Source organism: Apis mellifera, linkage group LG1 (genome assembly GCF_003254395.2).
Source record: "Apis mellifera strain DH4 linkage group LG1, Amel_HAv3.1, whole genome shotgun sequence".
NCBI lineage: Eukaryota > Metazoa > Arthropoda > Insecta > Hymenoptera > Apidae > Apis > Apis mellifera.
Window position 1 is genome coordinate 8,919,139 of NC_037638.1, and position 14,928 is coordinate 8,934,066.

At 38.4% G+C, this 14,928-nt stretch overlaps 1 protein-coding gene across 1 annotated transcript in view; it reads right to left on the bottom strand.

The window, feature by feature from the left end:
• LOC410732 (3-phosphoinositide-dependent protein kinase 1) overlaps nt 1-14,928 on the bottom strand; it is a 468,203-nt gene that overhangs the window by 384,202 nt on the left and 69,073 nt on the right. The window contains exon 2 of the mRNA XM_026443702.1: nt 10,517-10,543. Within this exon, the coding sequence (XP_026299487.1) occupies nt 10,517-10,543 (27 nt within the window). The remainder of the gene's footprint in view (nt 1-10,516; nt 10,544-14,928) is intronic.

Consider the following 14,928-nt stretch of genomic DNA (forward strand, 5'->3'; position numbering starts at 1 on the left):
AGAGCAAATTTCTACTTAACGACTCACAGGTGTAGATACGGTGCAAGGTAAGATAACTGTGTTTCTCAAGTTGAAATTAAGGACAGTCGATTAGGGTTAACCCCATTAACGTTCAACTTCGCTGAAAGAAGTGCGATGGTATTTCGACTCGGTGCTACCATCTGGCGATGAAATTTTCAGACCTTCGAAATATCTACCTGCTCCCTAATTGATTTTGATGTAATATTCGAAAGATAGTTTTCAATGTGTATATATATCATCGTCAACGCAATATCAGCTTTCAATTCTTTGAAATATTTTCGACGATATTTCGAAATTTTGAAAAATATAATTGTAAATTTTAAATAACTCGTTTAGTTCGAATAATGAATCCTTGTCGCAATTTAGTTTCAATGTGAGAGACTGCGTTCATCGTAAGTAAAGACAACAGAAATATGACACGATATTTTGTATAATTTGTGATGAATTTATGAAATTTAGAAATATTTGTCAAAAAATTAAGGAATAATGAACGGAAATAGAATGTCTCAACAAAAAAAAAATGATTTCAGATGTATGATCACTCTAATACGCGAGTGCACAAGGTTCGAGACTTCACAGAGGTTTTTTTTACAAGAATTTTCGACGCATCATGACGCGAGAGACCGCCAAAAAAGAAAACAAAAAAGGATATACACTGTATATGCAACAGCGAAATAAATGAGCGAAAGGTGCTCAATTGGATTTCACCGTTTCTACTTTGTTTTTCGAACTTGGTGAAATTGTGCTACTTTTCAATTGTGAAAGAAATAAAATTAATACTTTAATCTTTTTTTTTGTATAAAGCAGAAGCTGAAAGGAGGCGGTAAAATTCGAAAAAGCTTCTGGAAAATATCCAATTTGAAAACTTGTCATGTATAAAATAAAAGAATAAATTTCTTGACTGAATAAAAGAAATTTCATTTCAGTCAGAAAAATCATTTATCTTCCAATATTACATATATCGTCTCCTCATGCCCAAAACTTATATAAATCCTCTTTTCAACAAGAGATAATTATTAATTTTGCACATTTAAAGTATGAAATTCTATAAGTTATCGAATTTCACACAATTTGTTTCGGGTACAAAAAAAGACGGTATTATTATGTAAAATAAAAAAAAAAACTTGGAAATTAATAACAATCTATCCATCTATCTCTACGTATTGAAGCAATGATTCTTGGGCTTCAAAAATTTCCAAGAATCTCAAAATAACATCTATCAAAAAAAAAATTTGAACTTCAAAATTTCACGCTCGACACGATCCTTCCAATATTAACTCATCGTAGGATCAACGAGCATTATCTCTTCGCACAAGATTTTTTCTCCATCTATCCAAGCTCACGTATAATGAAAATTTCGCGACTGTTAAGCGAGTCCATGTGCAATGAGGACACGAGGAAAAGAAGCAAGAAGGGAGAAGGGGGATCTCGGTATCGAGCGAGAAAAAATAATGAAGGCAGCCTCCTCGTTCCCTATCCGCACCCTCGCAGCTCTTAATCAATTATTGTTAGAATCGTCCACGCTTTTTCCGCCAGGACCAGGCGATCTCTCTTGAAAAATTGATCGGGATCTTCCTGACCCTTCCTTTTATTCCTCGGTGAATTCTCGCCAAGAAAAGAAAAATATAGGTCGAACGAAAAAGAATCGAAATATACGTAAGATTAAGAAGACTTAATTTAAAAAAAAGAAAAAAATCGTATGATCCGATGAAGGATCCACACGTCGATAGGAATCTCCTTTTGCCTATTCTTCCTTATTTCGTTTGCAGGAGCAATCAGTTTTAATTAAGATTTAAGAAAAGAGCATCCGAAATATGAAATAATTTATAACTTCTTTTTGTCGCAAATCTTCTTCTTGTGTTGTTGTTTCCAGGATGTCCGATCGAACATTGAACGATTCTTCACGAAAATTCATTATTCAAAATATCCATCGAGCTTTGATTATTTGCACTTGGAACGAATTCTCGTCTGGTTTTTAAAAGTTTCTCCACTGTTATATATGTTTTTCTGCGACTTCGACTTCTCATTGTGCGTTGAAGATAAGATTAGCAATAAAATAGGAGATTCTTAGGGTAGATTGGCTCCGTGACGAACGGCACGAATATTGCGTTATCGCGGCGATGTTTAACTTGAGCCTCGACGAGAAGTTTGATATATCGTTTCCAGGATACCCTTTTTTTTTTCGTCTCAGGGTTTACCCCATACAAATATATATATATATATTTGGTAGCTCTCGTGACCTCGTGTAAACCAATAACCCGATCCTTGACACAGTTTCCGCGTCGAAACTAATTCGTCCATTCCGCAATTTCATACGTACACACGAATCTTCCTTATATCCCATCTAATCCGTTTCTGTTCCCCGTTTCGACGCGGCAAATTCAAATATTTATTAACAACTCCAATCGAATCGGGGCAAATATTTACCGGAGAAAATGAAAAGAACGTGGATGAAAATGAGCGGTCCGCGAGCAAAAATACATCCGAATCGTCGACCTTGCCTCCATTCCAAACTTCCACACCCTTCCGCCTCCTATCAATTCCGCCAATAGCCCTGACGTTCCTGGGCTCGAGAGCGTGCTCGACGCGTCCGCCACGGGGAGAGACAGTGGGAGGGAGTGGAACGTAAGGGCGGCCGTGTCTCGCGGTCGCCGCGGCCACGTCGAATTCTTCAGTCGTTAGGCGTGCTGGGATGTAATTGACGTGGTCGAATAATGGAGTGCTGCCAATGGGGCACAAAGGGCGATGGCTGGACGCGCGGTTGAAAAGGCCCGAGGGGGGAGGAGGTGGTCAGGGCAAAGTTCCTTGCGATCCGAAGGGGGACAGAACGTTTTTATCCCGTTTCACCCCTCCCTCCCCCCTCTATCTGATCAGGAATGCCTCTCACGACTCGAGTGATTTATTCCCTCCATTTCTGGGGATTATTTTATATATAGATCCTGGGAGGGTGGTGGAACACCCATCCTCCCCTCTGGACGCCGCGCCACGCTGCGTCGCGTCTCGTCGCATCAGCATCACGTCTCTCCCTCCTCTTCCTTCCTCTCGCCAAACTCCGCCAAAGACTTGCAAGGATCATCCCTTCCTCCTCCTCCTCGTGGATGTCTCTGTTCCGCGTTTCCGGAGCCTTTTCGAAAACTACCGGATCCTTTCGAATTCCTGACTCGGCAGCTCCCTCTGCGCGGCCACAAAGGGAGTTATTTCTTGAATTCCTCCGCGACGCGAATTCCCAGAGGCGTGTGGGGTGTCATATACGGGATATATATATATATATATCGTTTCATCCCTCCTGACCGGAGTCCAAACATTTTTGTTGAGGGGACGAGAGAGAGAGAGAGAGAGAAATGAGATTCGATCCTTTCCGTTTCCGATCAATTTTTAACGCTATTGTCGATGGGAAGAATCGATGTTTTTTTCTTTTCTATTTATCGAGGCATCGAGGAAGGAATAGGTTTCTTGAATCGGGGTTTCTTTGTTTCTTGAAGGTATAAGATGAAAATCGATTGGTACCGTCGGGCAATTTGATCACAGAACATTTAATTGGTCAATACCATTATTGTGCTTATTTTGCTTTTATAAATGTCGTCAGCACTCGATTTCGAACTTTGCCCTTTTCTCTCCCGAATGATGGCTCGAGAGATTTTTAATTTTCCGCTCAATTTCTTCTCTCGATTCACCGAACGATTTTCGCTGCTGTTTCCATTGATCTATTATGCTTCTTATCTTTGCCACTATAATTTTTATTTTTATTAATTTTGAAATTTTCTCTATCCCTTCTCTGTGATAGTAATGACAATTGAAATCTTTTATTCCTTTCTCAATTAAACCTTGTTTAAAATTCCTCCTCTTGTATTCAATCACTTATAATAAATTATCTTTATCTATGACAATATTCCAGATTTTCATTTATTTCTACGAATCAATTTTGCTCGTATAAGCGCTCGCCATTCTAATTTATTTTTATTTTTTTTTTTTTCTTTTATTGAACCAATATACAGCTTCCAAAAGAATCATTTCAACGTAACGGCCAAATAGGAGGGAAGGTTCGAGGAAGAAGAACGATCAGACAGTATACAGCCAAACTTTTTTCCAACCGACGAATCTCTTGGATCACACACGGGTGGGCGAGAATCTGGGTGTCGACTTTTCGCGAAATGCTGCGAACGCCCACGGCAGCGCCATAACTTTCGAGATTTGAGAGATATCAGTAGGGCTCCAGTAAATCACCAGCAATCATTCACGAGATTCCACGGGATAAGAAGCGTGAAACGTATTCCCTTTGCCAACTTCTTTGTTTCTTCTTTCCTTTCCTTTTTTCCTTTTTCCAGTCTCCTTTTTTTTCTCTCTCCACGTGTCTAGATGGGAGATGATTCTTGACGCGAACAAGCGTACAATCCTCGAAAATTCCATTAACCCCTCTTGAGCATCATCACGATTCATGAAGGCACATTTTTTTCACCACGATTATATTCATTTATTATTATACTCAGCTTTCATTTTCATTAATACTATATTATATAATATTGTCGGAATTTTTTATTAATTTACGTTTCATATTTCAGAACTGGAATTGTTTCAAGATAATCCATTATCTTACTTTAATCCTTTCTTAAAACCTTAAAACTTGCTAGTAATTTCACCAATAGTGCGACGCGTTTCCAATATTCGTATTTGTCCATCAATCCTCTTCGAATCTTCGTTTCTTCCCGATACTTCAACTTTCCATGCATATCATAGAACGTATCAAGATGTGGTTGACAAGAGCAGTTCTCGAAGAAGAGAAGAGAAAAAAACGAAGAAAGAAAGAAAGAAAGAAAGAAAGAAAGAATTGGGCAGCGAGGCGGAAAGAGGAAGGTACAAGCATTAAAGTTCCACGCGGGCGTTGCTCGGCCGATTCTCGCATCCGCCTCGGCTCGCAGCGCTCTGTGCCCGAACTGATATCCATATGCAGTAGCCCGAGGAAATAAGCTCGCTCGTAAATAAGAAAAGTTCTTACGTCTCTCTGTGCCTGTTCTCCCTCTCCCTCGTCCCTGTCTCCTCGGGCTGCTCGCCGAGTTCCTCGGCGCGTGGCTTCCGAGATATCGAGTGATTTGTTGCGATTCGCTCTCTTTTTCGCCACTCCCACGGCTCGCCACGCGATACACCGATAATTTCGGTGCTTTAGGCGCGGTAATGGCGCCGTCTAGGTACGTATACTTATGTATATACAGAGCGTTATTATTACGAATAAATTTGGAGGATTCGATTCCGAAATAAATGTAAAAGTTGGTGTACAAAAATGTTGATTACGTGGGTTGTTCGTTTTAGAGGAAAGATGTACTCGAGATTGAACAGGATATGTTTTTGTCGTGTTTGAAAAGATAATATTTAGAAGAGTTATAAAAATAATTAGAAAGTAAGAATTAACGAAACAATGTATAAATAGATAAGTAATTGATTATTAGTAGTTAATAATCACGTGATGATAATTGTTGATCAAAGTATTGAACAATTTAAGTTTATTTTAAATAAAGACGTCTCTATTACTCGGTTTATCTAATATAAACTTCATTTCATTATAATTTAGTAAACTTTAACCGGCTTTTTCGTACATCAACTTTATGTTATTTTATATTTGTCCTGAAGAATTAATCCTCCAAAGAATCTCTACTGCATTAATTCTAATTTTAATTTTTTTCAATTTTCTTCATACGATATTAACGATCGAATATTACTCAATTTTCTTGAGTTCAATAGTTTAACTCGAACATCTCTAACTCTTCTCTGAAAACGTATCAATCTCTGGAAACGTATTCCACCATTTTTCTTCAAACGCGCGTTCCATCAAGCAAAAGCTATAACTTGATCGACTTTTGACGTATTTGGACACCGTGTAACACGACAATCAACCACTCTGCGGATCTTCGTTACTCGTTTTTGCTCCAGAGAAATTTAAGCGTAGCGTTCTCAGCGATCGCTCAAGCCGATTGATTTACGCGCCATTTCATCGAAGCGCGGCAATTTTGAAAATGCTCCGCCCCTGTGGGAGTTTTTTCGGTACCCGTGGCAGCTTTCCTCGTCCCTTTCTCGTGTGTCCACCGTTCGCCGTTTCCGCTTTGGAAGATTTATGACCGAGTGGAACTACGGAGGATTGAGAAACTGGGTGAACGATAATGAGATACGTAAATTGCTCGGCGATAGCGGGAGTAATTGTTCCTTGAATGATGGGAAATTTGGCCGCTGAATGATCCCTTTGTGGCTTCATAGAGTCGTGCATTAAACGGAGCGAATCGAATTAGTCTCGGGATTTTTGCCTCTTTTCGAACTTGTCCAAAGAGTAGATTTTAGTTTGTTTTTGCATATCTCAGCATTTCTTTCCTTCTTTTAAAAATAAAATCTTCTTTCTAGAGATCTATCTATTCTCCTCTTATTTTCAGATTTTCATAATTTCTCTCTCGTTGTCATTTCTCTTATATTTTCTTCTTATATCTTAGATAAATTAGATTGTTTCCGGAAATCTTTACGAAATTTTCTATAAACTTTATTTAAAAGGATAAATAATTTAAAGAACTTCAATAATAATACGAAACAACAATAAAATAAGAAAATATTGGACAATTTTTTAGAATAATAATATTACATCGTCTTTTTTTTAAAAAATAATCAAACCTTAAAAAATAATTAAAGAACAATTCCTCGAACGTGAAATAAAAGTTAAACAAGTATTCCAATAGTATTTCGTTTCCATTTTAAATGTTCAAATATCCATTCTACAAACTTCTCGATCCTATCTACGAGCCAGATAAACTGTTTATACCGAGCAGACCGCTTTTATCGCTATTAGTTGAAAATCAAAATTATACACCCCTTTTACCGCAAAACTTTTATTAAAATTAGCGTCCGGGATAATAGTTGGCGCACATTCGCCGCCGGTTATTTCCCTCCGGTTATTGAAGATACAAGAAAGTTACAAATTTCCCTCGGAGGAGGAGACACGGGGCGCAATACTATAAAAGCACATCGAATCCACCGTATCGCCTGTATAAATCATACGAAATGCGTCCATGAATTAAATATTTTCGCGTACATTCGCGACGAGTTTCTTCTTTTTTTTTTTTTTTTTTTCTTTTTCTACCGGAATTCGTTCCTCATTTTATAGACATCGAGATAAACTTTTACGCGTCCCTTCGCCACGAAACGGCCATCGAGGAAACCTTGAAACGTTCCCCCTTAACTAACACGGCGACCCATTTGAATAAAGCATTCGATGGCAATAAAAGATCAATGAAGCCGGAAAACTTGGTGGAATTTGATTTTCAAACTACGGGAAACACGTATGCCGGGCTATATAACGCGAAAAAACACTACTATACTTAGTGATGAGAGTGAATAGATTCAAATATCCGAGAAAATAGATTCGAATTGAAAGGAATGTTTCGAAACTTATTCCAGTTCAAAATAACTCGATCGATCTAAATGAGATTTTATTATTGTTGAATGCAAATATTTCAATGCGAATGTTGGTATCGTAATCTTTGCGTAACAAGATACACGATAATTTTTTTGTCGTATCTTTATTTTCACCTCGTTTCATCATCCAATATGAATTTAAAGTTACACGTATTATTTAATAAATTGCTTGTGTTTGTTTCGGCCTCTAGAATCGATCAAAAATATATTACGAGCATGTGTAAATTATATTTAAAATAATAAACAAGAAAGACATTGCAATTTTAATTCATTTAAGATTCCAATTTGAAATAAAATAAAACGCGTTCTATTCAATATGCGAGATACATGATGACAATCAACGTGTTAAAATAATCCGCCACGTTATAATTTGTGGAATATCGAATATTTTAGGAAACATTTATCAAAGAAATTTTAACAAGAATAGACATATCGATAAATTCTATCGAGCTCGATCGATACGTGTTGTCCAGTAAATAACATTAATTGGATTAGTCGTGAAAATGAACTCATGATTAATATTTATTGACTCGACTCGTGTATTTAGATGGAAGACGGTATATTGCACATTTTGCAAACGATTCTCGCGTGTCCAATTTATCTAGACTTATTGAATGGCCGAATTAAGTGATATTTCTAAAGTTTAAACGAATCGATTATCGTTCGATTAAATTGAAACTCGACTTCGCTTCCTATGTTACGTTTAATTAAAAAAAAACAGAGAAATGATTGAAAGTTATAAAAGAGAAGCTTTCACAAAACGATGCTTGAAAACGATGACTTGAAAATTTACAAATAAAGATATATGAAAGACAGGAAATAACACGAACGAATGAATATTCGTTCCATTGTTTTCCATACATTTAGGTATTGCAAATTTCAAGTTAAAATCTTTTTTTTGTCTTTTTTAAATTAATAATTTTTCAACATTTTAACAAATAGCTTTTCGCGTTTATGAATAATTCCATTTACTTTATGAACTATTTCATTATTCTCAATTAAACGTAACATTCAATATACGTTATACCGTTTTACGATCGACCAGTTCACATATAATAAAAGAAGAGAAACGACAAAAATCACGGATTTTATATTCTCTCCGTAGAACCTGTCGCGCGAACGATATAATATACGGAATTCAACAGAAATTTGTACGCGTTACTCGCTGTTTAAGACACCGTTAAACCGGCTCACAGTACACTTATTTTTACGACTAAAACACTTCCTCCAGCTATGAAAAGTTCGCGCTCTACCCGTCCAAAAGTCGTCCAATAAAGACCCAGCCTTCGTGTTTTAAGATTTGTTTCCACGTGCATGCCTCTGGCGCACGGCGAACAAAATTATCCAACCACGGGAAAAACGCGAGACAACAGGCATCTCCTCGAGTACGAGCCTCCTCTCCCCCTTCAAATTTTCTATCCAGCGTTTCGTAACACGAGGTGAAAATTAAAATTTCTATCGTTTCTTTGCGCCATTTTTCGTTGGAAAAAGAAATTGAAAAGGCGGATAATTTAGTCATGAAATTCAAAGTTCATATTTCAAAATATCCAAAACGCGTTTCTATCGATTGAAAATTCATCAATAAATAATATTGCGCCATCATTTTGAAAATATCAGAGAATCACATGTTACGACCATTACATCTTATCCAATGTGAATATTTATCGTATCTCTAAAGACTTCTCTCTTATCTATTCATGTTTTAAATATCCATATCGCTTCTACGTTTATATAAAACGAAATCACTTCTTCGTGTAACTTGAATAATTCCTTCTTTCATCTTTTTCTTTTTCTCGAAAAGCAAACGTCGGCAAACAAACGTGTTCCAACGCGGTTCCAACTTGCACAGAGGAGAGGAGTACCGACAAGTGTTCAGAGGTTGATCAAGATTCTTAAAAGTTTAAACGAGGCTGGTGTACACGTAATCCGACTTTCCAGGATGTCGAATTGACCGCTACCTTTGCGTCCTTAATTACACTGGCTCGCCGTAAAAGGCTCACCCGGAAAAGAATTCACGAATACGAAGAACGTTCGAGTCGCCGAATTATCGGAGCCACGTATCGATTCTTTTCTCCCGAGTCGAGTGTGCCGCTCGTTTCGCGCGAAATCTTCGAATAAAAGGACTTGTCGGGAGGAGAACATGTAACGTCGACGAGATGAGGGGCAACGCGTGCCGAAAAGTCGGGACATATAATTAAAAGAGCGCGTTTATCTTTTGGAATTGTTCAATCAACGGTGATTAAAAAAATTTCAACGTAAATAAAGTTAAGACGAAAATTCAACGATTCTACGAAAAGAATATTTCATTTTTTAATCGAGAAAAAGGAAAGACTTACTACATTGTTTTATCCTATTATTCTTCCCATCGTTGAAACAATTCTTTTCCTACAGTTTTCCTCAATAATTATACAATTATATCGATCAAGAAAAATAACGTGAAACGGGGAGAAAAATGGTAGGAATATTGGGAACGATTTTTCCGCGTAGAACCGAATCGATTTTTCGATCTCTTTCCCGTTATCATTCTTTCACGAGGAAGCATTAGAACTATCAGCGGATAAAAGGCAAGAAAGCGACTGGATTTCGCTCACGTCCCAAGAAAAAGTGAATCTGTCGTCCAAGAGGGAATCACGTCGTCGGAAACGTACTACCTACTCTGTCACGGTAGCACGTCACTGACTGTTTCTTGATTCGGGGTGTAGAGGAGATCGACGACGAGGCCTTGATCTCCAGACAGGGTCCAGAAATTCGTTTCGTTCGGGTTAGTGATGGACAAGATTTGTTTGAATTCTGTCACGAACTCCCTCCCTCCCCCCCGATCGTTCTTTCGAACAGGAGAAAGGGACAGGTTCGTCGTCCCTATGCAGAAATTGGACGCAAGATTTATTCGAAGAACGTATCGTTTCGAAAGAAAGAATTGTTAATCAATCGATCGAAATACTTTTTCCTTCCACGCGATATTTAATTTCGAAACAAACCTACGTTTCAACTATTGATAAAATTCTACGACCAACGTTCTACGAGCAGGGACAAAAGTTTCAAATTTTACCTTCTCCTTCTGCGGGTCACCTTCGATCTGAAACAAAACCGAATATAATTAATCAATAATTTATCCATTCCAGGATATTTCCAGAAAATTAAAAAAATCGTACATTTAACAAAAAAAGAAAAAAATACCAAATGTACACAGAAACGAGGAAAAACGAAACGAACCGAAGCGAATACCGAAGCGGAAATTCGTTTCCCCTATCGGCTTCCCAAATACTCGAATACATTATCGAAATCCAGCTATTCCCTATACCTAACGATTTATATTTAGCCATTATCTCGGCCGCGATCCGCGTTTGTAAACATTCCGTCGAAATGGTGCGTCGAGCTCTGTTTTCGATAGATAAAAAGCGATCATCGGTCGGCCGATTAAGCGGTGTCAAGATAAGAGTTCATCGCAATCCAATTACCACCGTCACTCGGCCGCTAGGTAATTAATCGGCACGGCCGATGGCTCGCGAGTATATCGACCTAGTAATTGTTATACCAAGACACGGATTATCTAACGAGGCCTGCTTCCCGATGCTTCGCAGGGGAGGTTATAATCGAGCTCGAAGAGAGTTGCAACGAATCAATTAGTCTTAATTTAATGGTTGCACGAATTTAATTGCGGGAATGATTAAAAATTGTAATCGCAACGAGCAGTAAGTGAATGTAAAATCGACGTGTAAATGTCAAGATGGAGGGGAAATTAGGATTGTTTGAATATTAATTGCTGGCCTCGTTTCATTTGTCGAGCTTTAAAATTGATACAGCTATCAATATCATTGTTGAACAATCTTTAAACACCGGGAATGTTTCAAATTATTGGTTAACTTATCGATAAAGTCTTCCAAGGGTAATTATAATATGTATTAACTTCATTTGAACGATATTATCGTTATATGGGATTTTATGAATTTTCTACATTTTATTTCGCACACTCCATCATCCTATTAGTGTACGATCATCTATTTTTCTCGACGTGTGAGTTATATATACGAGCAATATCGTCGAGTGACCTATGAAAAACGCAAAGGGAAAATTTATAAAAAAGGAGGAGAAGGAGAAGGATAATAAATAACTACGAAGAGACACGTGTGACTTCATATTCGAGATATCGCAACAAATCATTGGAACGGAAATTAAACTTATATTAAAACGTTAAAACGTAATTTGTTACGCGACGAATAAACAAATGAATATAACTTGAGCGAATAATCAGAAAGAAATCGAAGGGTGGATAATTATAAATGCGATCAAATGAATTCTAAATATAGATAAACAAACAAAGTAAGAAAGTGTGAACGAACAAACTAAAAAAAAAAAACGAATGCAAGCTCTTTGAATAAACAAAATCGAGATTATAAATAAAACGAATAAATCCTAGCAAACAAGTGTAAACGAACAATCAGAAGGTATATAAATAAATAATCCAATTTTATTTCAATAAATTAAATACAAGCTCGAATTTGAACACCGATATACAATTATTCCCGCGTGAAACTGTGTATTAAATATATCAATTGCACAAACCGTGAAAATTATGCCAAAGTAACGTACGATTAATGTAAAATCTGTCAATCGAGAATCTTTTCCACCCTTCTCTTCACGATTTCCCATTTTTGGAAATATACATGGAAAATAACGTCTCACAGGTTCAATATAAATAAATCATCGCGTGCTCGTTAAAAGAGACACGGGAAGAAAAATTCTTTATTATCTCGACTGTGGGGGATGTAGTTGGTTCGCGTGATCAGAGGGAAGGGAAGGGAAGGGAAGGGAAGGAAATATAAATGCGCGGACCGGTGTTTATGGCAGCTCGTTACCAACGATGGTTTTTAATTTCAACTTTGCAGTTTTTTCTCTCTCTCTCTCTCTTTTTTTTCTCTCTCCAACCATTCAGACACCCTTAAGTATGTTTACATGCATTACTTAACCCATTGTCGCGTTGAAAAAGGTACGAGAGGGAGAAGGAAAATGGCTGGTCATGTGGCACCGTGATTCTTTACCATTCACGAGGGGTAATATGAATATTAATAATATTCTTCGAAAAGCAAATTTTAGAATGACAATGGCTTCCGCCCCTTTCCCGGTATCTTTGCATAAAGACATTGCGGTTGTACCGTGTTGATATATATATATATATACAACCTTAATGGAATAGTATCGTGATATTAAAATTATTTCCGTAATTATTCACCGTCATTTTCAGATCCGATGGAAAAATAATATAAAATCATCGAGATTTCGCATCGATACGTATAATATTTTCTTTTTATTTTCGTGCTTTTAATTATTAAACACACTGTATACCGTCAAAGAAGAATTCCATTCTGGAAATTACTTGTTTCATTTTTTAAATACATCAAAGATGAGAATGAGTAGAGAAAAGAACGTAATTCGTGTCATTTTCATATCGAATGGAAAATCCAACAACAAGCAAGAAACAAATAAGCAAAGAATTTCTCAAGCATTGCACGAGATATTTTAATTCAAACTCTATTTTATATAATAACCTCGCATTTGATATTATTTATATCCGATATGACAAGTTAAGATAGAAGACGAATCACATTTCAGAAAATCCAAGAAAAACGATATCGAAGGGAACGAGTCGTAAAACTCGTGTCCAGTTTAACCGGTTAATAAAGACGAAGTTTGTCGGCGGACTATACTAATCGCGTAACCAATACGGAAACAAATGCTTTTTAATCCCGCGCACGCCACGCTCTATCTCTTCCAACGACACTTAAGTACGTTTACATGGCCTGGCTAACCCCATTATCATCCACCAACGTGTCCAGAGGGATGCAAAGGGAATAGAGCGAAGAGAGAGAGAGAGAGATCAGGTGGAAGAAGAGCATAATCTTAGAGAGAACGTCGGAGAAGGACAGAGATGGAGGCGCAAGGGAGAGGTTGGCGCGGTGTAAAAGCGGCTTCCTCGACGTGTAAGGTACGAGTGTAAGGCTCTTAAATGGTTATTGGATTGAGACCCTGCTCGAACGAGCGGCAACTTACTTGGCGATATCCTGTCGTGGTAGCGGTGTTCATGGTCGTTGGTTAGAGAGAGGAGGGGAAGAAAGAGGAGAAGCTGGAAGAGGACGGCGTGGAAAGCCGAGAGGAGAAGCTGGAACGTGAAAAAGAACGGGTTGCATCGTAGGCCACACACGTATCGTGTAAATAGAGATAGCGGAGAAAAGGATGACGGTAAGGCGAGAAAAGAGAGAGAGAGAGAGAGAGGACACAGAAGCAGAGCGCGCGCTGATGTGGATATTCGTATGCTTAAGGTACCGCCGACCACCGCAGTAGTCTCGTTCCCGTGTCCCGTCAGACGGCCAAGTTTTCCCAACACTTTATTGCGCGGCCCATTGTAGCCTCGCCTCGGCTCTCCACCGCTACAAGTGCCATATGAAACATTTAGTCGTAAGGGAAACACTTAATTTAACCGTGGCCACGAACCACGCCTCCCCCGTTCTTTCAATATTCTTTCGCCACCTCGCAGCAAACCCTCCCGTTAGATACGCGGCACACGTGACCGCCGTAACTATTCCTATACCTAGGATGCGCTTCGTTAATGGGAGAGGCGGCCTCCGTTGTTAATTATGCGCGATTACGTTGCACCGGCGAACGTCTTCGGACGTAATGTTCCCTCTAACGAACTTAAGGTACATCGTCGAGGCATCCGCGTGGTTCGGTCACGTGCGACTCGTAATCGATTTCAACGAAACGATTTCTATGCAAATGAAAAATCTATGAATACGTCCCGAGCCTTCCTTCTTTTTGACGGTATATATAACACGAGTATATATATATAAGACGATACGGTTCTTTCGATCCGAGGTGGGGGGCATTACTTCGTCGTTAACCCCGTTTAAAATGCACTAACTCGATTATTTTGCGACCGAGAAAAATAGGAGAAGGATAGAAACACTTTATGCATACGAAGAGAGGGGGAAGAATTCAAAGGATTCGCGATAACGAAAACAAATTGCGATATATTAAAAACGGGAAACGTTTAAAATTCTAAGACAATTTCACGTATTCCTTGGTAAACTCAAAAGAATTTCCATTTACTTCCTGGCTGGGACCGAACGAACGAACGGTATAAAGAAGAGTTTTATGTTGATCGTTAGCCTCCTCTCTCTCTCTCTACATCCTTTCCAAACAACTTCCGCCCGTGTATGCAATAGAAGCAGCGCAAACAGCAACAAGCTCCCGTAGCAAACTGTTACCGATATTACCCTACCACTTAGTTACCAATTTACTTGGCCGGTGGAGGGACGCGGGGCGGAACCACGAGGCGGTAGTTTCCACGATTCACGCACGTTTACATGTAAATCTAGATGTAAACCGAGGTCATACCTAGTTATTGCTCCCGGGGCCGCGCGTTACAATGTCGCCATTAGAACAACGTTTTTAAAGGGTGTATCG